Here is a 25,219-nt window from a genome sequence, read left to right as displayed (position 1 = left end):
TTTGGAGATGGTGCTTGACTTTGGCAGATAAGATGTGGAGGTGTAAAAAGAAGAGCAAAGATAAAGCTCTATAGATCCTCCAGAGATGGACGAGGTGGGGATAGGGATAAGGTAGATTTATAAAAGAGACTGAAGGAGCAATTAGAAAGGAAAGGGGAGTACAAGGCAAAGAGAACCATAGAAGCCAAGGTAGGGCAAGGCTTAAAAAAGGCCTTTTGGCTGCAAAAAATATAATTTTACTGATAAGTAATGAGGATGGTCTAAATTCTGAGTTCTTTCTGCAGGAAGAAGTCATTGGAGACTCTGATAGTTGTTTTGGCTAAGTGCAAGGGGTGGACACCATGTTGGAGAGGATTTGGGTGTAATTGGAAGAAAGGACCTGTAAACAGTGATCTTGAATAGGAATTTCAGTGAACAAAAAAATGAAAGGAAGGTGGAGAATAAGTGGAAAAGCTAGTGACATGAGGAGTGGGAAGTGTTTTTAAGATTGGAGAGATGTAAGCATGTTTAGAGGAAGGAGTCAGAGGAGAGTGAGACCAAGGAACAGTAAGGAGGCTAGTGTGAAGCAGGTGGGATGGGATCACCAGGGCAAAGTGAAAGGGTCTGATGGGGAGAACAGCCAATAAACTTCTGTCTAAAGCAGTAGGAGGTGTAGGGTAGGCCCAGTGGGAGGGGGAAGGTCATAGTGTATTTTTTCATTTCCTTTATGATCAAAATAGCAAGATCCTGTGTGGAGAGAGCAGAAGAAGTAAGGACAATCAGCAGAACAGTGTTTGGAAGATCTTAACACTGAAGGAGGAAAGAATGAACATATAGAGGAGGATCTCAGCATGGTCATGGGATTTTCTCTCCCCCCTTTCCCCAGTCACTTCTCAGAGCAAAAGAATATCGGGGGTGAGGCATAGCTGACTTTGTGATGGGAAAAGGACAGAAGAGTCGAGAGTGGAGAAGGGAAGTCTGAGAACACGCTGTATTCACTCATTTATGCCTCTCTTCCATTGGAACATCAGGCCTCTATGCCTATCTTCCATCTTCAGCGATCTTAAGATTGGCACCAATCTTCCCGTGCCAGTTTGATCTGAATGAGTTTTAAGCTTGTTAGGCTGAACAGTTTTCTGTGGCAGCTTTGTTTTATGGGGGTCTTCCAAGGTGACCAATGGGTTGCCTTTACCGTCTCTCGTACCCTTTGGCCTATCTGCCATAGGTGACTGTAGTGAGAGCCATACTCCCTCCAGCGTAATTCTCAAGGTCACTGGAGCACGCAAGCTTTCCCACCACAGTAAGACGTAGTCCAGGAGGAAGGAGACTCCAACTAAAGTCATGATAAAGTCAATAGGAGTTTTGAAGGGTGTAGAACAGAGTCTTCCTTGGCTGTTCTCCTTGAACCCTTCCATTTGCCTGGCGGCCCTTGTCTGTCCTTTCCCTTCCCTTACTGCTTTGCCTTAACTCCTGGTGCTTTCCCTGCACAGATGCACTCTTATCTCTTACCACCTTGAGGACCCCACAGAACGGTTAGTCCACACCGGCTGCCTATACATGTGCGCAAGGGGCAGAGGGAGGTGTTAATTAGAGCAGTTCCCAGACAGCCATTCTAATTAAAACGGCTCACCGTCACACGTAGTAAGCCCCCATGCATTTCAAAATGACTACAGGATGCTCTATCTAAAGCTAATTAGACCAGATTTGGTTAAAGTGCCTCCGCAGCCATTTGAAATGCGGCAGGGGCTTCATACGCGTGACAGTGAGACGACTCTGGAGCCATTCCAGTTAGAAAGCAAATGAGCATGTCTATAGGCAGCCACAGTGTACAATGTTAACCAACGCACAGTTTTGTTTTTGTGCTTTCTATACCTGCCACCCTGTTTTGTGAGAAGGATGTGGCTAGCAATTAAAGTTTGTTGCCAAACATTACTCTCTGTTATAATTTGCATTAGAATCATCTAAAGCAGTGTTGGCCATAGGTAACAAGCAGTAGGCTGAAACAATGCAGCTTGGTTCCAAGGTGGGCCGGCACTTCTGACCTGGCAGCTGCCCGGCCACAGTGTGGGCAAAACCTGCTACCCTCACAGTAATGCTGCTGAAGCCCCCCAGCCCTGCAGCCCTCTTAAAATGGCTCCGCAGGCCAGATCCAGCCCACAGGCTGTTGGCTGCCAACCCCTGGTCTAAACACATAGCTTGCAGTAGCCTTTTTTTGACATTAGCACAAGCTTCTTCATATTTTGGATTTTTCCTTAAACATTTTGAATTGAAAGTCTCAAAACCCAGCTACATTTTTGTTTTTATTGGTTAATGTATTTATTTTTGTTTTGGGATCTGCTGTTGGTGTTGAGGAGTGGCCTGTGGCTTGGTCAGACAGCTGCAAATCAACAACCTGCAGCTCTCCATGATCTAGATGTGAATTTATGCAGAGATCCTGGTCTCTTGTCTGGTGTCTTGTTGTTCTTGGCATTCCTTTCTTATGAAAGTGGACCCTAGTTCCTGTGTAGCTTGCGACATTTTAGTTTAGGTACTTTTTGCTGTTATTACAAGTAGGCTAGTGGCTGGCTGATAATTTAAGAGGATCTTAGAACAGGGTGTATTGTTTGAAAAGCAAATGTGTGATTCTCTGTTTTGTTAGACATTAGTAGTTCCGTCAGACTAAATTATCTTCATTCCCCTTGACTCCTCCTTTCCACTAACTTCTGTCATATCAGTTGAAATATTGACATTGAGTAAGTGAGTCAAAGTAGAGTCCCCTGCCTCATTGTTCAATAAACTAACAATTCTAATAAGTGGATTAGCTTTTTTCATAATGAAGTATTGTTCTGCTGGTGTCTGTCAGCAGAGTCTCTGTTCCAGTCTCTCTTTTTGTCTGATATGCTGAATATAAGCTTTACTTTTTAGCTTAGGAAAGCAGATAGTTGAGATGGCAATCTTGAAAATTGCTTAGAACTGAAGTTACTGGTGGGGAGGTGGGGGGAGTTATCTGAAAAGTCTTCTAGTTGAATACAATGTCTGGCATCTAGTCTCCCACTTGTGTGGTACTGTTATTACTGTGATACTCTTTATCAGTCTCATTAGGAAAGATGCACAGGTGGTCATTGCTAAAGCACTTTTGCTCTGAAAGGAACCCATTGACAATGGTTTGCTGTGGTCCTTGTATATCATAGTGAAACTTAATCAGCCAAATTACTATAATAATACTAACCTCTAAAACAAACTTTTGTTATCTCTTTTAAGTTTCCTACATAGTGAGTCCTCATTCCCTTCTCCTATCCTTCCTTCAAAGTTTAGGCGTTTTTGCCTTAAGTTTTTACAAAAATAAAATAACTAAGCCTTAATTTAAGTAAAACTACTTAAGATGATTGAACAAGCCACTATATATATATCAGATTCATCCAAAGAACCTTGTCTGCCTATGTCCTTAGACCAACATGGCTACAACCTACACCCAAGTAAAACTACTCGCACGCTTGCATCAGTAACAAAACCACTGCAGCAAGTATTTCAATGACTTGATGGGGTTAGGTGGTGACTTCACAGGGTTAGACACATGCACAAACTTGCTCCTCTGCTTAACATTATTGGATCAGACCCCAATTCATTTACATTATCAAGGGTATTACTCTAGGTGGCCAGCCTGATGGTCTGCTGAAATCACTGAAGTTTGACACAGGCACAAGGGTCCTCCTGTAGGATCTGGGGCTCTTGATCTTGGATTTCTTGCTCTGAGTGGACTACCATACATCTGTATTGTATGGCACCATGAACATGCATGGCAGTTTACAAGTAGTAATAAAATAAATTTGTTTTATTAGCATTGGGATTGGCATTTAATCAGCAAATACACTGGTCTTATTACATGTAATCATTTAAATTAAAGAAATCCTGCCTTCACAGACAAACTTGTGGAGTAGGAGATGCAGGTTCTAATCATAATCCAAACAAGGTTTATTTTTGTCTCTAGTTCAGTTCCACCTAAACTGGTGGCTTGTTCAGTCATCTGAATCTAGGAGAAAAGAATCTGCAGGCTGCTCCGATCCAATAAAAACATCACTGCTTACTCATTACTCATATTAACACGTTACTCATTTTAATGTAGGTTAAACTATGTCCATGGAGGTAAAGTGCCACTCAAAATTGGAGAGAGTAACAGGAAACAGGAGTTCTGACTCCACTCAAATTTGGTCTGTTTTATTTGGCTTCAATGTATTTGGATGGGTACTTTGAAGTGAAATCCAAACTAGACCCAGCTGTTTGTATTATAAACGAGCAGCTTAATTTGTTATATTTTGACTAAATAAGCGTTTAACATCATCACAGCTAGGCTTAAATGCTGAAGTGTGGGATTCTCAGAAATGCATAAGTAATTAAAGAGCACAGCCAAAGCTATTGCCTTTACCTGCTGCAAGATAAATAGTAATAGTTCAGGCCTGTGGGAGGGCTGTCTTAGGGCTCTCTAGCTGTAAAACTAATAGGTTGAGCAAGAAAATGACTTGTAAGGCACAGCGCAAGTTGCCAGTCAGGAACTTAACAAACAAAACAATAGTTAGATTTGAAGAGCAAACTGTCTTCAGAAAAATCCTTTAGCTCTTTTTTTTTTTTTTTTGTGACCCTGTGCTGATCAGTTGCAAGTGATCCTGTTTCATGGTAATAGTTGAGAAGAAGCTTGAATGACAGAACTTGACATATTGGAGATGCAAGTTTTAATGCAGATCACAACTTACCCCAAAGTTTGGCCCTGTCTTATATCTAGAGGACTAGGCTGGGTGTTCCACTTCCGTTGCTGTCTGTTTACAATACTCTGAAAGTCTGGAGACTCCTCATCTTCGTTCTGGAAATGGAAGGTGTTTGGCATCTTTTGGGTTAGTTTCTGAGGTGCCTCCCTGCCCTGCCTTCTGCCTGACTTCAGACTAACACATGGGTGACTGGTGCCTCTTGAGTCAGGGAGGGCACGTGCCCCCCCCTGACACCAGTCAGCAACTGGGGTCCCCTGGCAGCCGATCTCACTGGCCGGGAAGGGGGGGGTCCCCTGCAGGAAATCTCATTTACCATAAAGTCCTGCGGTCATTTCCAGAAGTGGCACAGCTGCTTTTGCTGGTGGCCCCGCTTCCCGGCCAGTGCTCACAGGGGCCCAGGGCACTGGTGTTTCTGCTTGCCCGCCAGCTAAACAAGGAGCGCAGCCTGACAGGGGGTGCACGTGCACCACCTATGCACCACCACTGGACTAACATGACTAACTACCTTTCTTTATAGAGGTGCTTGGTTTTAATGAAGCTTTTGTTGAAACTCTTAAGAGTAGCAGGGGAAGAACAGAGAGAGAGAAAGGAAAAAAACTAATGGAAAGTGTGTTCTTTCACACTCTGCAGTCTGGCATCTAGGACACTGGCCTGGGATGTGGGTGACTCGGGTTCAGGGGAGACTATTTTGTCTGATCACTCTGAACCAGGCAGTTCAGGCCCTTGAGCCTGAGTTACTTGCATCCTAGGCCAGTGCTGTAACCAAGTAGAAACACATGTGCAGATCTGAAAACTCAGCTTTTAATCCCAAACTAAACATCACAGCCCAGTTGTTTTCATGTAAACATCAAAGGGGATGTTCTTGATCCCCTGAAACCTTGAAAACCTTGGTTTTGAAACCCTGAAAGCTGCTGTGAAATGGAATGAACATCCTTCGGCCAACTCTATTAAGAGGAAGAGTGGCTAACTGGTTTTAAAAGACATATAGACAACGGGAGACAGAGTCTGAGTTAAGCCTTCAAGCTCTACTAAACCTTCCTTAGACTAAGGAAGGGGAGGGATAAAGCTGCTATTATTATCTCTTTTTAAAGCTTTAACATATGTTTCCTTTTATGTGAGGACAAACTTTATCTAAACATTCACTATAATTGTATTCTTCCAGTTCAAGTGTCCTAAATCCTTGTAGAAAATTCCGGTTGAATTTTAAAAGAGATTTAAATCAATCAAATATTACAGAAATAGGAATAGAAATAGGAATTTTTCTTTATTGTACGTCCCCTGCTTCTAGTACGGGGAGGAGACAATTCAGTTATTAGTTAGCAGGCTTAAAACAAGCAAAAGGAATTTTTTTTTCTCCTACACAGCGTGCAATGTGTGGAACTCATTGCCGCAGGATGTTATAGAGGCTGATAGTTTAATAGGGTTCAAAACAGGATTGAACAAATTCATGAAGAATAGGTATTAAACATGATAGTAGAGCTCCACAGCCTTCTAAATGAGGCCTCCTAAGTCTGTGCTAGAAGGTGTAGGAGAGAGGGGCAGGAGACGAATCAATCTGGATATGCCCTACATATCATTCTTCGCCTTAGCCCCTACTGTGCTACTGTGAGGCAGGATACTGGACTAGATGAACCTGGGATCTGACCCAGTATAACATTTCTTTTGTACTCTTTAAACCTGTAATGCAGTGATTCCCATCCATGGCATCAAAAAAGTAAGAGCAAGCGTTTGCCTCACCATGGGGAGGGTTAGGGGGTGCTTTCCCAGCTGTGGTGGGGACATGGACTGCTGCAGCCTCAACACAAGCTTCTCCAACAAAAGCTGGTGGTGACAGCAGGGTGGGCTCCTTGGGGGCTGTCTTGTGGTGCACCCTCTTGATTCGGTGCTTGGGGATGATGCCCCACTTGACCCTTCCGCCCGCAAGTTATACTACTGTTTCTCTTGTGTCAGTCAACCGCCCCTTCTTCCCCCCACCCCTTCCCTGCTGCACAATACAGCCTCCCCTGGAAAATGCGCTGTCAGATCAACCGGTCAAAATTCTGACTCGACTGCATTACAGCAGCACATTTTTTCCAGAGGAGCCATCATTAGCAGGGATTGGGAGCAGAAGTGGAGCAGCAACAGGGTATTGATGCAGCCCAGCCCACCACCACGCGCCAAACTTTTGTCCACTTTTAGAAAAGGTAGCTGACTCCTTGGTGGAGAGCATAATTTAATCATGTAAGGCAACCTGTCACCAACTATCAGGAGAGGTGCCTAGAATCTACTTGCCCTGTACTCTTTCTATTCAGCATCCACTCTGACACTGAGAGGCTCTTTCCCACCTGGCCCATATACCAGGGCTTGTGAGAGTGTCAGTCCTCTTACAACAGCTGCAGGTCTTTCTTGTGGGGAACTTGGAGCACCCCACTGCCTTTTATTCAGCATGAGAATCCTACTTAGGTTTTGTTTTGTTTTTTTAGCGGTGTAACTACTGGGACTTCTGATGAGTAAAAGTGAAAGTACCATATGTTCAGTCTCCATAATCCAATTTCACTTTCAGATTTTTAACAATGTTTTGGCTTCTGAAACTGCATGCGAAGCTTTTTATTAGAAAGCAGAGGTAGAGATGTTTCTACAGACAAATAAAAGAAATAATTCAATTGAATTTTCTACTAGATTTTTTAAAAAATCTGTTCTTGATAAAAGTATAATGGATCAAATTTTCCTTTTTACCTGGTGTTATGGATTGAGGTGAGAACATGAAAAAATGTATAGACCCCACAAAAACAGTAGGCATTTAGCTAGCCATAAAATATTTAAAATAAAATTAATGAAGTGACAGAGTAACAAAACCTATAAAAACTCACTTGGAATCAGAATACTTTTTCTCATCCAACTCAAATACCAGGAAACTTTTGAGCACATAGAGTGATTGTGTCCCTTTTTAATAACAGGCTGTACTCTCACAAACCCATCATACCTTTCTAAATGTTTTGTGGTTTAAATTTAGTGTGCCCTTTTTGGGGAGATGTGAAGAATTTTTTATAAGCTAGTTTGAATAGCTGAGTAGTTGTCTTTTGAAGTGGGATGTAGAGAATGCTGCTCTGTTTTTGTTTTGAAATAAGTAATTACCAGAGACACTGTTAGTGAACTGTAGGTGTTAAATTTTTCAGTCCTACAATTGAAGTCATGTATTATTATTACCTTTAGGTAACTTTTAAATGGGGGAAGGGGGCAATTAAGCTGACTTTGGAGCTGGTAAACTAAAATTGATGATGGGGGTAATATTTTTATAGGGTAGTCAGTTCTATTGTACTGAATCCTGGTACAAGAATGTAATTGTAGATTTGGAACTGTATCTTCCAGCTGTTTGCAATATAAAGAGGGAGGGAAAAATGCAACAAGTGCTATACTGACTTCAGCACCTGAATATTGCAGTGTAGTATTGTTCATTCACATCCTTTTTGTTTTGTTCCAGTTTGGAGCAGAATTCAGAAGATTTTCTCTGGATCGTTACAAGCCAGGAAAGTTTGAAGACTTCTACAAACTTGTTCTTCACATTCACCACATTTCCAGTACGGAGGTGATGATTGGGTATGCTGATGTACACGGGGATCTTCTTCCTATTAATAATGACGATAACTTCTTCAAGGCAGTTTCAAGTGCAAACCCGCTGCTCAGGGTTTTTATACAAAGGCAAGGTAAGAAATCTTCCAAGACAATCTCTATCACGTGGTGGTGGTGGTGGTGGGTGAACGTTCTGCAGAAACTACTTGGATGGATTGGGGCCTCCTTTTGATGGGTATGACATAAACAGGGGAAAAAACAGACAGTCCCTGCCCTTGCTGACCTGTAGTCTAGAAGACCTAAGACAAACTAAGAGCAGGGGATGGGAATAAACTACACACAAAGGATAGTATTCTTGCCTGCCTTTTGAGCACCCTCTTATAAGGAGGGCTGGCAAATGCAGGACTGGTATGAAGGGACCCGACAGTATCGTAACTAGGGTAGCCATCATAGAGGACATTCTGGTTTTCTGCTACTCTCTTCTATTGAAATGAAACCTGATGCCTTTATGTCCTCTATTTTTCTCTTGAAAATTGGGTTTCGTTTCAATAGAGGACAGGGGACAACCGCACTGTCCTCTATGATGGCCACCCTAATTGTAACCCAAATGACAAATTTCTCAGACTGTTATAACTTAAGCAGACTCCCAGGATTTAAGTTATCAAGTGCAAAAAGGACGGAAGAGGATGCAAAAGTGTGGTGTTTTGTTTGGTTTTTGGTTTTTTGTTTTGCTTTGTTTTGTTTTTCGTAGCACTCCAAGCACACAGCTTAGTGTTGCAAGTTCAAGGTGGGTAAAGTGTAGCACAGTCTTGCCCTGGGTCTGTTCCTTGAGTTACTAACCTTTAATGAAAAACAGTTGAGATCACTGTACCTTGGTTCCATCTTTATCTTCAGATAGCCTTTTTCTTATTTCCTTCCCCCTCCCCCCCCCCCCAAAGAGTTGGCTTTAGCCAAATGATTTGTGCCTTTATTGAATGCAGATGTGTATATAGAGCTATTCTGGAAAGTTTCATTTCAGTCATGTTTGAAGATGTGTTAAAATATGTCATCGCTCCATGGGCAGAAGACTGAATTAAGCCTTAAAATGTGGTATTCTCACTCTTGTGAAAGGTCAATCGAGCATGATACAAAAATATTCAAATATCAGGCCGACCTGGATGTGTATGACTAAATATAGCTCTTAGTTTCTTCATCCAGGTTTTAATAGGAGCTACACATTCCAAATACTAATGTTCTCACATTTTTAACAGAGAATGAAGCAGTTCATACCTTCTGTTCACTCTGTACCTTTTCTTTAAAGATTCACCATATGTGCCTGTTGGCTAATAGTGTGTTTATTTACTGTATTTCATGGTGTATGAAGTCCAGCCCTGACCCCTGTGAGCAGCACCGTGTCGGCGCTCTGCAGCAATGCTCACAGCGGACGGGACTGGCTTGGCTGGCCTGGCCCAGGCAGCACCACTCGCAGGGGAGGGGATCGTACCAGCCGAGCATTTTGAGCCTGGCCCCATCCCTGTCCTCTGCGGGTGGCGCTGGGCTTGGCACTCTGCTGGCATGTCCCATCCCCTGTGAACAGCGCTGCCTGGGCCACACCAGCTGAGTGCCAAGTCCAGCCCCCTCTGCTATGAGTGGTGTTGCCAAGCACTGAGCCTGGCCGTGCCAGCTGAGCACCGAGCCCAGCACTGCTTGCAGGGGATGGTGATACAGTATATAAGTCCAAGTTGAATTTTAAGAGTTAAAAATTGGGCTTCAAAACTCAATTTATACACCACGAAATATGTTATTTATTTTAAACTCAAGCAGGAGTAGAGGAAAACCTTGTTTTGAATTGCCTGGCCACGTAACACCAACCATGGGAGCCATGTCACAGTGATTTAAAGCAGAGGATCCGAAGTTAAATCTCTTGTCATATTTCTGGCTCTGGTATTGATGTGTGCATTAGGCAGATCACTTGGGCTTTCTGGACTGGTTTCTTTTGTGCAAGCATTTAATACTCACTTTATATAGCAGTGTAGTAATATGCAAAGAGTCTGGCAATGGAGAGAAGTTCATTCAGTTCATACACAATGGAGGGGAGGGGCAAAAAGGGGTGAGAGAGGGGTCTTTAGTTTGCATGTCATAGCCCAGAGCTGAATATCAAGGCTGGGCAAGAGATCCTATTACATCTTCCTTCTACAATGCACATTTGATTCCTGACTCTTAGATCTGTGCAGTCATGTGAACATCACTAGTAGGACAGGTCATAAGAAACCACTTATATGGCTTTGATGTGCCTATGTCAGTTGGAGCTTTTTCACACATTTCTGGGTCTGCCCTGTGCAAGTCTTTGCTTTGCTTAAATTTGTTGCTGAAAGCCTCAAGTCTAGCTGAACTCTGATGTCACAACTGAACTCTGACCTCGCACCGCTACAGTGTTGCAGGGGTTCTGTTTATCAGTGGAGTAGTTGGGTGAGGGAAACAACAGCTTAGGAGTTAGTTGGCATTTTAAAAGTTGTAGATGGTGCTAATCTCTCTCACTTATTTCTTGTGAAGGGAGGTGAATTGGGTGCTATTTAATAAAGAGACACAGTCGAGCTGAAATCTGTAGGTGAAGAGGAATGAAAGTAGTTTCAGGTTCTACACCTGCCCTAACTCCCTTGCCAAAGTCTGGAGCTTTACAACTGTGTTTTCCTGTTTCCAAATGTGTTTTTTCTCTCCTGTGATTGTGTGGAAAAGCCACCCTGACAAAAGCACAAATGGGGAGCTGGCAAATGGTATCTTTCCTTCTTTCCCACCCTGAGCAAGTCTTAGGGTTAGTACCGAGCATTCCTGTCACCGAAGTGAATACAGGGCTTCAGCTTCTTTATAAACAGGAACCTTTTATTAAATGGACTTGAAACACTCAATAGATGTTTGTGGATCTCTCCCCAAATACTGTGTGCAAGTGAGTATTTTCTTTCTGGGAATATGTTCTTCGCTAATGCCCTTCCACTGTTCCCTTTGCTACCTTTTACCTTATATGATGGCATTGTGGTGGCTTTCCCTCTGATTTAGGAGGTGTTCCTTTAGATCAGTAAAGGTGCTATGAGCCCCTTCCAGGGGTGCCACGATGTGGGTACAACCACGGCTAGGCTGAGCTGCCTGCCTTCTGTGGAGGCAGATTGGGCATCAGCTGCCCCTGGAGTCCACGTTCTTCCTGCACCTTCTCCCAGTTCAACCCCACATGCTCCTCCCAGAAACATAGGGGTGGCAGGCAAGTGGGACTGTCCTACACCCCTCTGTTTCCAGGAGGAGCATGTGGGATCAGACCAGAATGGGCTGTGGCAAGAGTGCACACTCCAGTTTGCAGCCTTTTGCACTTCCCAGGCAGAGGTTGGGCCATGGGGCAGCCCTTTGCACTGCTCAACTGGAGAATCTGGGTGCGGGGACACCCTTGGGCTGGTAAGACCACTCTCTTTGCCCTCCTGTCCCCTCTCCACCCCTTCAGCACAGAGGAGTTTTACATAGGGCTGCTTTAGGTCTATCCAAAACTCTGATACTAATACTAGCAGGAGTGTATGGCAGCACCCTGGTTGAGAAGCACTGAAGTGAGCGGAGGCAGTACAACATTGGTTCTCAACCAGGAGTGCTAACCAAAATCAAAAAGTTGTGGAGGGGAGTAATGAGGAGTGGAACAATATTGTTCTTTCAGGGGAGTGGCACATCCCAAAGCAATGCAGAAAACCACTTTATCCTTCGTTTTAATCTGATTTTGGGTCCTGAAATGGGAATACTGCAAAGTTTGATATATCCCCTGCCCCCTGGCAACATATTCCCCAAAGACTGCACAGAGTAGTAAATCTACTATAAGTGAAAAGAGGAATGAACCAAGATAGGATGCACAACCTCAGTTTCCCAGGTCAGAATGTGCTTTGGTACCAATTGCTGTTTAATTGACTGAAGGGAGAGAGGACTTTGAAGAAAAGCCTTCTTTTCTTTAGCTGTGCCCGGTACTCTACTAAATAAATATTAACAAATATAAACAACTAGTTACCCACTGTTGTGGCTCAGTGGTAGATTCCTTGTCTGCCGTGCGGGAGACCTAGGTTTGGTTCCTGGACGTGTATGTAACTACAACCATCGAGGCACCGAACATCCAGACTCTGTCTGGCCTTTGGATTCTGTCTCTGTGGTTTAAAGCGGGGGATGGAGGGTCTGGACAGCCTCTACTGCTCCGTACTTCTGCCTAGGCGTATGCATCGATGCTCCTGGTGACCTCTCGCACATACAGAAGAATTGAAGTTGCCTACCACTACTAAGCAACTACTTGTTTGGGCAGAATGACTTTGTCAAGGCGGTAGTTCAATATATTCTAGCTACAAGTCCTCCTGGGTTTCTGTAAAAGAATTTGGCATAAGGTCAGGGTCTGGCCATAGCAAACATGCTGTATTTCTATTTAGCTCCTGAGTCTACTTGTGTTATTACTGTTTGTGCTGAGCCTCACTTAGACGTCAAACTTCAGTAACAGCTGGGTTTATGTTTTGTTTTGTTTTTTCACCCCCTGAACTTGCTCAGCTCTCCAGTCACTTTACACAGTCTTGCTAATGCAGTTCTTCCCTGGTCAGCAAATGGAGCATCAGCACCTTGTTAGTAAGCAAGGCGCTTTCAAGCGAGGAACCCAATCTGCATTCTTTGCATGCCTTGCAGCTTCCATCACTGATGTCGCTTCGAGCCTGGGTTTCTTTAGGAATGCAGAATTGGTCCCAGTATTTGAACAGTAGTGCACATGGAGCAGCCAACAGCCAGTAGGTTCTAGTTCAAACACCCCTTTAGCAGTCTTATCTGAGGCATTGATAATAACACGGTTTTTATAGCTGTCCAAAGAAGATTTATAACTTACTAGACTTGAATTGTTCCAGGACTGACTATAGAAATCTTTTGCAACAACAGTTAGCAAGTAGTTTATTGCTTAGCCTTCAGAATTACAGTGTACACACTGTACACGCACATACATAGAAGAACTGGCCAATTTGGAGTTTTTTTAGAGTCCTATTTAAGCTCCTCATGTGCTGTATTTTCATTGTGGGAACTTACACACACACACATACCCCATTGTATATATGTATGCGTGTATAAGATCCCACATTGGGAATACAGCACATGAGGATCTTAAATAGGGCTCTTAAAAAACACAAACCGGCCAGTTCTTTTATGACTTGCCTTCCAAGATTAGAGAAAGAGTCTTAGTTGCTACAGAGCCACATAGCTCCTCTGACTCTGTGTGTAGAAAGCTTATTTATGCCAGCTGAGCATCTAGCCCTAAGATTCCCTTTGCTCTGCAATAATCAGCATCACCACATCTAAAACTCCTTCTCTTGTGACAAGTGCTTGCTACAGGGGAAACTACTGGTATCACAAATATGAGATAACAACATAGGAAGTTCTAGATGTGTTTTACATCAATTTTTGGAGAGTAAATGAACTCTTGTTCTCTATACTAGGAAGCTGGCTGAAGAAACTGATCAGATATTGTAAATACTACAAGATAGTGGAATGTAAATTTTAAAACCTTCTGTCACTACAGGATTTGCCATTATAAACATGAAGATGAGCTTCAGAAACAGAGTTAAACAGAAACAGATTTTGTTGACAACTATGAAGAATAAAAAGCACATCAATGCTCTTCAGCTGTTTACAATCATTACCATTCCATTTTATTAAACTGAAAAATGTTTCTTTCAAATGAGATTTTGTTAGTCATTTACCCACCCACTGTCCCTGGCTCCTACTGCTACAGTGTCTGTTCAAACCTCATTATGCTAATAGCAACCAAGAAAAATTAATGGAATTAATAAATGGAAGAATTTGCAGCTCCAGGCTGATTTCTTCATCATAAGCCCCATGCCTCATGCCAAAATGTTCCCTGACCTTTACTAACAGGGTGCAGAGATCCAGTAGAAGTTCTTTCAGGTGATCGTAGCAAGCTGGGTGAAAACTCAGAGGTTCTAGTATCCACTGTCTCATTGTAACCAGATTAAAATTAGAAACTCTAAACAAAAAAGAGAGTAGAAACTACTGTCACCCACACAACAAATATCCGTGGAATGAACTCTGCATAAAATAAATAACTGGCGAGGATTATTCGCTGCTTCAAGATGCTGGCAAAAATCTGCATGGGGAATACAGTGGGACAAGAGCAATCCTGCTGCTTTGCTGATGGAAAGCCAGAATAGTTCTGGTGACTGAAGGGGAGGCGGTTGGGGCTGTGGAATTCAGAGCTGATAACCAGACTGTCTCTTCTCCATCAGCCCCCAGGGGTTCATTTACAAGAGACCTTTTGTGTATAGTGGGGGAGCAAGGGCGGGGTGCAGGGGACCTGCCTCCTATATACTCTCTCTCTCTCTCTCTCTCTCTCTTTATTCCTTTACTTGTGCCTAAAGCTCTGCAGGTTAGAACTCATAGGTGGTAGGTGGGGAAATCAGTCTGTGCATAGTCTACCTGCACCTCAGTCCCAGGTTGGAGTAACTTTCCTCTGTACTATACTGTACCCTTTCCCTGTAAGGAGAGAGAGATAAAGAAAAGTGGCAAGATCCACAGCTGTTTCGAAGCTTTTGTAGCATCCCAAAGCCAGGTACAAGAGTTAGGATCTAGCATGGCTGCATCTGCCTTCCAGCAGATGCCCCCATTCCAGGGCCTAATACCTCTCCTTTTATTGAGAAAGTTTCTCAAGAGGAGAATTCCCAGGAAACTAAGGAGACGAGAGAGATAGGAACAGTATTTGTCAAGTAACCTGCTTGAAGTTATACTTGGGGTGTCTGTTTAAGCAGACAATGTGTGTGGATCATTGAACAATAGGTACAAGAACTTTGAGACTTACGTTGAAAGAAAGAGGCTTATCATGTAGTCCTACAGAGCATAATGAATTCCAACATTTTACTGTCACTGAGTTTGGTTTTTAGCTGAACTGAGACTATTCTCTGGTTTGGTAATGGGAGCCTTAGAAATAGCAGGCAGAAGATGGAACATCTAAAACAAAATGGGATGCCCTCTTCAGCTTGATGTGTTCAACCCTGGATCTGTCATTGACCACATCTTGTCTCCACGTATGCTCTACCAGCTCTTGCTATCCTGGCCATAAGCCAGATACAAGTTCTTTTAGATGCATTGTCCTTAGGGAAGGGCGGAAAAGACTGAACATGTGAGTAAATGGAAGCCTCTGTGCTTTATGGCAGAGTTGTCCAACCAATTTGGAGCCTAGGGGCCACAACTTAGCCCAGAAGTGGGCAAAATGCAGCCCGCGGGCCGGATGTGGTCCGCCAAGCCATTCTATCTGGCCTGACGAGCCCCTTGAAAATTTAGAAAATTAATATTTATCTATGCCTGGCTGCCTGGCATGCGGCCCTCGATGGCTTGCCAAAACTCAGTAAGCTGCCCTCTGCCCGAGATAATTGCCCACCCCTGACTTAGTCCCCACATGGACCACTGCTTGGACAGCCCTATTGTTTGTCTGCTGTGATTGTCACTGAAAATTTGGTGTAATGAAAATACCATATAATTGGACCTTTTTTAAGAGTTCACACCTGGGCCTCATTTTTCAGGGAAGGGGGAAGAGACATGGGGTGATGGAGAGGCTAAATTCACATCTATCCCATAAGAATCCCAGCAGGGGCAAAGCAACGATGCTGGAAAAAGTCAAGAAGCTTCCTATCAAAACAATCAGCCACAACGTGCCCTATAAATTTAAGGGGAATGAGATCCTAGATAGCTTTCTAGGGAAAAACTGCGAACACAGCAGCTGTTGATTGCGATACTGTTTAGTGCCAGAACTTGGCATTAGAAGACTTCTGTAGTAGAATGAAAGAGGAAATAAAATGGTTCCATTACTATTTGGGGCTTATTTAACCTGTTTGTACTTGTGGGTGTTTGTTTTTTTTATGTTAAAGTTATGTAGGTCTGTTCTTAAACTTGGTTATACTTGGCATTCATCTTCGACCTGTTTTGATTCTCTATTTCACATGAAATCAATCTACTGAAGATGATTGTTCTTGCTTCCTTGCCTCACTTGCTCTCTAGGCATAAAGTTTGTGAGGCCCAATCTGAAGCCCACTGAAATCTTTGATATCAGTGTGCCTTGGATCAAGTCCCTGAAGATTAGTTGGTTTTAACAAACCTTCTGAATAGTCCATTGCCCCAGTTAGATACAGCGACAGATGTGTCAAACTGCGGTTTGTGCTTGTAACAAAAGACTACTACCATGTCCCCTCTGATTTCTGGTAAAGTCCTAAGCTGCTCAATGTGCCACTATCCGTGCTTAGCAGCTTTTGTTAAAAAACTCTCTCCCTAGTATGATCTTCAGGATTTATGATACAAGAAATCTAATGGGAAAGAAGCCGAGGCCTGTCTAAAATATTGATGGTCTTTTTTTATGGCCTTTCATGTTTTTAAGCAGATAATCCCCAGCAGTGGTGATTGGGTGTCAGACTACATGTGTGTGGCCAGAGGAGTGACTTTGAAGCAGCATCCAAAATAAAATCTATATCCAAAACTGTTTTTAGCTATGTGCCGTGTGTGTGGGCAGATCAGGTACATTTGGAGTTGTTTAAACAGGAGATATTCTTTTGTACTGTAAATGGGTCTCCAGGACTCTTTTGGGAGCGACTGCCAGCTGTTTAAGAGCTACTTCAGAAATGGTAGGTTAATGACTTTACCAGCTGACATGGATATGCCTTAGCATGTGAGCAAACAGGAGGGATTTCTCTTGCTGAACATTGTTGGTATCTAACAAGGAAATCAATAGGGACCTTCTTAATTCACAGATTTCGCAGAACCTGCCCAATCTGGGGTTGTCCACAAAATCAACAAAAACAACAACCAAACTTAATAAAAAATAAAATACTGGCTTCCTCAATGGGAGCTAGTGGTCCTCACTGGTGGGAAGGTGCCAGCTAGTGAGCTGACATGAAGGGCAGCAGACCAGATGGTGGCTGCCCTCTTGTCCCTCCTCTGCCCCACCATGGCCTCTCCACCAATCAGCGCTGAGGGGTGGGGCCGCATGAAGGTCAGCGAGTAGTCAAGATGGTGGCTGCCCCGTTGTCCCTCTTCCCCCACGGGCCTCTCCTCTAATCAGAGGGGGCATGGCCGCTGCGAATGACCACGGAATTAGTATCTTATGCCTCAGTCAACCTGCGAAAATTGATAGGTCCCCCATGATTTAAGTAGACCCCTAGTAATGAAGGACGCTGAAGCCCTGCTCCTGTGGCAGCAGGTGTAATAGATTTTTCTCCTGCGTTGCATCAGATTTTTTTTCCTGATCTAGCTTTCTAGAGGCTTAAAAAGGTGCTTCTGTATTTTGAGGGGACGTAAAGAACGTGTAGAAAGCAAATGGTGCGTAGAGAAGGTGAATTGAGCATTCCTAATGGTCTGTTCTCACAGTCTCAGAACAGGAACATGGTTCATCAAATTGAAAAACCAAGTTAAAACTGATAAGTGCTGTTGTACATGGGTAATTTGTGCTGCTCACTGAAGCAAAGAACTTAGCTGGATTCAAAAAAGGGTCAGATGCTTCTGTCCTTAGATAGCACAAACATCTAAAGTTAATATAGGTGTGGATATAGCACCTGATACTGCAGGGCGCACACAAGCCAGTCATGTGAAAATGCTGGGCAGTTTTACTCCATAGTCAGGTGAAGGTGCTAGAGTCACTGCCACTGGTATTGGCCACTTTCAGAGATCAGCGGTACTTTGGTGTGTGGGTCCCTGGCCTATGTGGTGCAGTATGTAGTGTTGATGACTACTGCTGAGTGCTTTGGCCAGAGAGCTGTGGAACTGAACAGCACAAGATGGTTGGGAGCAACTTTTATGGCTGAGTTGCATGCAGGGTGATTAGGACTGGTCTAGAGTTGACTGGTTTTAACCTGCATAAGTGGAACTTGAAAACTTGGTCTCTGTAAGGTGCATTCTTTGAATGGGCGGCGGATCTGTTCCTAAAGCTAACACATCCCTGTCCCCTGCCCCTTCGAAACAAAACACAATAAAACACTCTGGCTCATTCTCATTGACTCTCCCACAAGTGATTATCTATTAAGCTGTTTATTTAGGGTCTAATACTGCTCTCAGCACTAGTAGCTAACTACTATTGTCTAATGTCTAAATTAACATTAGACAACTAATGTTGTCTAATGTCTAAATTAACACAAAACACATGCTAGCTCTCTCCAAATGTGCGTCCTCCCTTGATAATTTTATCTCCTCTGAATGAGTTTGCCTGTTCTATTAGAGATAATGCATCTCTTTCCTGGTCTCGTATCCCAAGAGAAATTGTCTCATAAAAACATGTTCATTAACATGCCCAAACGCTATTATAGGTGGGCAAAACTCACTACAACACCTGAGCTGGTCGAGGTGAATCTTAGACTGCAGGCGGGCTCGCCTAGAACATCTAATACTTAAAAACATGAATCTTGTCTGTGCTTGTCTTCTGTTTTTTAAGTGCATGTTCTCTTTTTAAAAGACGGTTTCCCTCGTCTGAACTAAGTTTCGAGGACAGGAGCAGTCACCAGAACAGTTAAAGGTTTAGTTGATGCTGGTAGGCCTGCAACATTTTTCATGTGTATGATCTGGAGGTTGATTTGTATGGTTATTGAGCCAGGTAACTCTTGCACTGTTCTACTCTGTTAGTATCTATAGATGAGTATAATAAATCTGAGTAAAATAGAACTCCTTAAATCTTCTGTTCTTGCTGTTCTTAGGAGGGCTGTGTGACTTTGTGCTGTACCTTTCTTGTGTAAACGACAGGGGTGGATAGTCATCAGTTTTAAACCACTAAAAAACATAACATTGTCTCTGCAGCTTGCCAGGCACAGACACAAAACAGCCTTGGGTTTTGCTTTTGACATAGTGATACCTCCAGCAGCTGAGTAGAGTTAAGGAAGAGTTCTGCCTCTCCTCTTCCTTGAAATACCTCTGACTTTTAGAATATGGGTTTTCATGTTTCAGTGTAGAGTTTAGTGTAGAATCAGGATTCCTGCTTACATTCTTACTATTAGCAAAACTGGGTCCAGTTAAAATATTAAGTGCTCACAGAAGAGTTGGGGATAGAAATTAAGGACAGTCTACAAAATTAGATTACTGTTGCAAGTCTGTAATTTGTATTTGCACACTGAGGTTGCCAGAAGGAGCTGGGTACATTTTCAGAGGTAATTTGTGGTAGATGGTACAGGCCAAATAATTCAGAAATAAAGACTTGTAAAAGTACTGCTATCCTGCATGGGCAAAAGACTAGTGGAATTTGAGACAGTTGCACTAAATTTCCTTTCCACATTTAAATAGTGATGTTTTCCATGTTAACAGTATTATGAACATCAAATCAAGTGGTATTTTAAAATTTACATTAGGTCTATTAAAAAAAATCTATTGTGATAGCTAAAACAGTGGCTAAAAGTTTTAGAAAATAAAGTAAAACTGTGCCTTAGATAAATCCTTATAGTTTTAACAAAGGGATTGCTATCATAGTTCTATAAGTCTATTTTTAAATGCTGGTAAAAATGTCTGGTCCACATAAGGGTTACTTTCTCTTCATCCTTACCTTTTCTTCTATCCCAAAGCATTCTGTTTCCTGTGTTAAGAAAGGAACATGAAGCAGAGTTCATTCCCTGCTTTCATTGAGGTGGTAAAAGAGATCCTAACAGAAAGTGTCAAAATTAAATGGATGTTGAGGAAGGTTTTTGTCAAAAAATCCACTCTAATTAAGATCCAGTATTAGGACAGGTTCACTGTTTTATTTTCCTTTCCCCAGCCATCAAAAGCAAAGGAATTATTTCCCACTCATAGTTAGGTTTATTTTCTCTGTTCTGCATAGCTATAATTTCTGTTTTCTTACTGATGAAAAGTGATACAGCATAGACTAATAATGAAAACCATTGTACATTACTCCTGATATATATTCCAGATGGCACCTTGCAAATTCAAAGAAGCTCTGGTGTTGAGATGGGGGAGATTTGAGAAGTGCAGCTGCACACAGTAGCTCAGGATTCTGCTCTTTGGTATCCTCTCCCAAGAAAATCCTACAGGAAATGCACACCTTGCACAACTGCTATTAGAAGTGGCTGACAGGCACTGCATGTCTGTAATGGGAATTGTACATTAGTGGGTGTTTAAAAATAACTGTCTGCATATTGGATTTCTTTCAACCACATTTTTAATGACTCAAACACTACTTTTCCCCTTGACTGCCGGCATTATAATACAGTGATTAACTTTTCCAGTTTAACTGTTCTCCTGATCAAGCATCCAAAATATCTGTAAACGTTCCAAAAGGCAAACTACTGAAAAATAGTGAACTTTCTTGAACCTCCTTCTGGTGTTCATCCACTTGAATCTTTTATTTTTTCCTATGCTATCTATCTTTGGAGTGGAGATGAATCCCCTGAGAGTAAAAAGGAAACTATTAACCTAGAAAACCATGGAGTTGCCCTTGCTTTTTTCTTCCTTCCAGCAAATTGACTTTTCTTTTAATAAAGGATAAAATTGTCATAACAAACACATTTTTGTTAAACCAGGTTTTTTTAGTATATATTTTTTAGCTTTTTTCCTTGCTGCTTTCCACGTTCCCTGCATCTCTTCTTTATCTCACTTGGTCTGTCTGTTGCTTGTAAGGTATCTTTGAATTATGCTGATATGCTGTGTTTAATGAAAACTTATTTGCTACCATATTAAGCAAACGTCCTTTTTCTAGTGTGCTTCCTGCAACGTGAAAATGAGTTCTACTGGGAAGGAGCTGGGGCTGCTGTCCTATAGGACTAATAGCATTTGAGTGTTAAATAAGCAGCAGTCATTATAGAGGGTCTGTAATTGGGGGGAATTTTTTCTTACTAGAGATGACAGGTTCTGGGTTTTCTCCTTTGTCTCATTTTTCAGATTGGGAGGGCAGAAAAAAAGTGTGCTTTTTTTAATCTGATTTTTGTTTCTTAAATTTTTATTGTAATTGTATTTTAATGTTTCATTTTATAATAAACCTTTTACAATTGGCAGCCTTTTAAAGGTGTTGGAGCTTACTAAAATTGAAATTAAATTAAAATCAAGCATCTGCTGCTGAGATTTTTAAGTCTGTAACCACTGAATTTCTGGAAATCATTGACTAAATACCTGGAAACAGGATTTATTGAAGGGCTAGGTCCTGTCAGCTTTCGGCATCTGCACCAGAGGCAGCTGCAGCAGAACAGAATATCTTCTTCATTTTGCTTTATTCAACTTGTTTGCTTGAATGATTCATTCATTCAAAGTTGAGAAACCAGTTGGGGGATTGGAAAAGCACAAAAGCTCATTTTCTTCCTCCAAACTATGATTAAAAATGAGGTGTGAGTGCACAAGGTCAGTACATTCCAAAATCTTGTAGGTAACCAAAACAGTAAGTTCAGTTCACTAACTGAAGACAATCCCTTATCTGCTTAATGAATCAGTTTTAAATGCAGAAGAGATTTTTGCTATGCTTTTTATATATGAACTCTCCAGGTATTTTAACGAAGATATTTTTGTGCATTTTTAATCAAATACCAGTTTTCGTCTAACTATAGCTTGATGCTACTTGCAAGTTTTAAAAAAATGCACCATTCACTATTTTCTAACATAATACAATGTAAAGTATTTAAGCATCTGAGTCTGTTTGCATTAAGAAATAATTGTCCAAATAAAACATGGATAGGTCTATTATAGCCTTCTGGTTGGCAAACAGTATCAAATTTGCTAAAAAGTCTATAGTTAGTTGCAAATCATTGTGTTTTAGCGGTTACTATCCAGTGAGAATCAGCCCTTCTTTAGGGAAATAACTACAGTACAAGTGCAGAGCTGGATTAAAAGTGATGCTGATTTTTTTTTTTAAATATTATTATAATATTTGTACGATTAATCCTACAAGGTGCTAGTTTATAACTAAACCAAATTGAAAACTATTAATGGTTGTGAGATGGTACAGCTCTTAATGGGCAGCTTTTTGTACAACCAAAAGTGTGCCAGAACTGTCACCTATATAACAGGTACTTTTAACAGAGGTCAGGGAGCAGTGATACTGGAGAGCAGTTTCTTTCATGGGCAGAAAGATTGGTCAGGCAATGGTGGGAAGCTGATACTTGTATTTGCTGATTCAACAAAGAAGACTTGGTTAATACTTTCCAAGGTGTGTGAGTCCTGTTGGGACTTAGGCTCCCAAGTTACCTTCCTCAGTACATCTCTCTGGTGCTACTGGATCAGTTCTGGTCAGCGTTTTTTGGTGGATCTGCAAAGGCAAATGAAGGATGCTGGCAGGAACTGCAGTGGTGATGTTCTCTGAGTCAGAATTAAACTAGTGCTGTGGAGGTGAGAGGCAAAGCTATGCACGTGCAGAAATGTGCCAGTGTTAGTGTGCCTGGCTGTGCACTCTAAGTCTGATGGAGGATCTTTCATGGAGGGTGCAACTAATCAGACAACAGGTCCCAATGAATAATGATCTGACCTTCATTGCACATGCAAAATGCCACAGCTGCTTTTCCTACATTAAACTGAACTTGAATCCTGCAAGGCTACAGTTGAAAGGTCATTTCTTCATTGGCAAAGTTGCCTCATGAGAATTGCTTCTCATGTGGGTAACCACATGAAGTCTCTCTTTGTCAGCTCAGTTCACTAGACCTGAAAGGTTATGTCCTAAAGGTTGCCCCTGCACTGTTAATAATTGATGTAATACACTGCTGGTGGGGTGCTACTGGGCTCAGACTTTGCAAGGATTACTGGAAACGCTAATTCTGGTCACAGGTATCACCAGAGTGTATTTAGTTCCCTCTCTCTGTACCTCCCTCCTGCCCAGGCTATTATTGTTATAAGCAGAACAAGCACCAGCAGTACATCTGGTTCTTTGTTTTTGTAGACTTAGTAATTCTGTGTGGCTGGTGTCTTTGTGACCTCTTCAATTTATCTATCATCACACTGGGTCCTAAATATGAAAAACAGGAAATTAAGAATTAAAAAAAAAAACGTTTTTTTTTCTCATCTGCCTTTTGCTCCTGAACACTGAGGCCATGCTCAGGTACACACAAACTCTTATTTCAGCCATTGAAGTCTGAGGAAAGGACTGTACCCACTATCTGTTCCTCTAGGGACATACTTTATAGTGTGGTATTTATTATGAACAAAAGGAGTTCTTGCTTCCCTTGAAGCTTGTGGGGCTGATACCAGGGAAAACGCTTAGTGTTGTTGCAAAATAAACTCCATCCCCAGTCCTGCATTTCCTTTTACAGTGATACTCAGCTCCTCCCCCAGGGATGTCCACAGTTGCTTATTATTGTTTTACACTAGATGCATTGCAGTCCTTGAACAGAGGTGGTCACAAACTGTATGTAAGCAGTCTTTTTCCATAATTTCAGTTAAAACTACAGTGGTCAGGCAGCAACTCTGAACCAAGAATTGACCCTATGCATTAAGGCAGAGAGCAGATGACTCCCATTTCTTTTGGCAACTCCACCATGAAGAGACATTTCTTCAGACAGATTTGTGCTGGCACACTAAGAAAAAAGTTGTGATAGTATTTAGCAGAGCCACCTGGGAACTCCCACCAGAGTTTGAAATCTGGAATTCATAAAAAATCTCCCTTAAAAGAGAGGCATAGATTTAGCAGTTGCCTGTGATGTATTCTGGTCCAAAATGAGTCTACCGATTGGAGGCTCCTTTTGATGCCTGTTTTCATTCTTGCAAAGGGTTAAGTAAGTTCTGCTTGCTTCTCTCCCTAATATTGTTGGCTGTCCTTCTGGCTACAGGAATCTATTACTGGCATGCTTTGTAGGGGTTAGATATGCAACAGTTTGTACATTAGCATTGACCTTGCATACTGAAAGATTTGCATGCTTATTGTTTGTGTTCAAAGGAATTAGCAAGGTTGAATAGAGACATTTAGTTCACTTCTAGTTCTCATGGTTTGGGGGTTGACTCCTTTATGCCAGTAGAACCATTTTTGCATTTGTTTTGGAGGGCATCTGTGTGTTATACCAAGCCTAAGTTGCTTTCTTTTTTTTTTTATATGTTGACTTCCCCCAAATAATTCTAAAGATGATTCTCGTGATGCATTTAGGATATGAGGGAGGATACAGTTGGAGTCTATAAAATTATGAAGGTTCAAACAAAGCGAATAGAGAGCAGTTATTCACCAGAATACTAAAATGAGGGTAGATCCACTGAAATTGGCAGGAGTCAAGTTGAAAACCAACAAAGTACTTTTTTCCATAGCTAACTTGTGGAACTTGTTGCCACAGGAGGTTGTAGAGGCAGATAGATCATATAGCTAGATTCAAAAAGGGAATAAACAGTAGGATGGATGGTGGATCCATTATCAGCTATTAAACAGAACAGGAAAGGTTGAGTTTTCTGACTTACCAAAGCCAATGATAGTTGTTACCTTGGAGGGTATGACAGAGGATAGATCATTCTAGATCTACCCCGTTCATATGCCCTCCTTTTAAAGTATTTATTACTGCTAGTCAGAGACAAGGCTGTTGTAGAATTTCCTCCTTCGAAAACTGAACACGCACATGTTGGCAAAAGAAAGTTAAATCCAGTGAGGAAGATGAATATCAAGAGAGAGGAACAGGGAAAGTTATTCTTCTTAAGCTCTGGTGAATGGCTTGAGACTTTTAATACGCAGCATAGAGAGGGAGTCTTTGTGAGTTCTGCAGGGGAGGACAGCAGGGAATTGGGGATGCACTGTTTACCAGAGTGCCCCAGGGAGTAAGTAGGAATAATGGGTTCAAACTAGTGGAGAGTAGAGTTAGGTTAGACATTAGGAAGAAATTTTTTACAGTTTGGGTGGCCAGAGTCTGGAATGGGATATCACTATCACCTAACTTGAAGGTCTTCAAGAGGAGGCTTGACAATCACCTGGCTGGGGTCATCTGACCTCAGTCCTCTTTCCTGCCAGGGGCAGGGGGATGGACACAATGATCCATTGGGTCCCTTCTGACTCTATAATCTATGCACAT

General features: G+C 42.1%; 1 protein-coding gene across 1 annotated transcript in view; it reads left to right on the top strand.

Annotated features, from left to right (window-relative positions):
• PARD6G (par-6 family cell polarity regulator gamma) overlaps positions 1–25,219 on the top strand; it is a 98,595-nt gene that overhangs the window by 14,767 nt on the left and 58,609 nt on the right. The window contains exon 2 of the mRNA XM_019490490.2: positions 8,179–8,401. Coding sequence (XP_019346035.1) covers positions 8,179–8,401 — 223 coding nt within the window. The remainder of the gene's footprint in view (positions 1–8,178; positions 8,402–25,219) is intronic.

This window comes from Alligator mississippiensis, chromosome 3 (genome assembly GCF_030867095.1).
Source record: "Alligator mississippiensis isolate rAllMis1 chromosome 3, rAllMis1, whole genome shotgun sequence".
In the NCBI taxonomy this organism is placed as follows: Eukaryota; Metazoa; Chordata; order Crocodylia; family Alligatoridae; genus Alligator; species Alligator mississippiensis.
The sequence above is the reverse complement of the archived record's forward strand: the minus strand, read 5'-3'. Positions and strand labels throughout refer to the sequence as shown.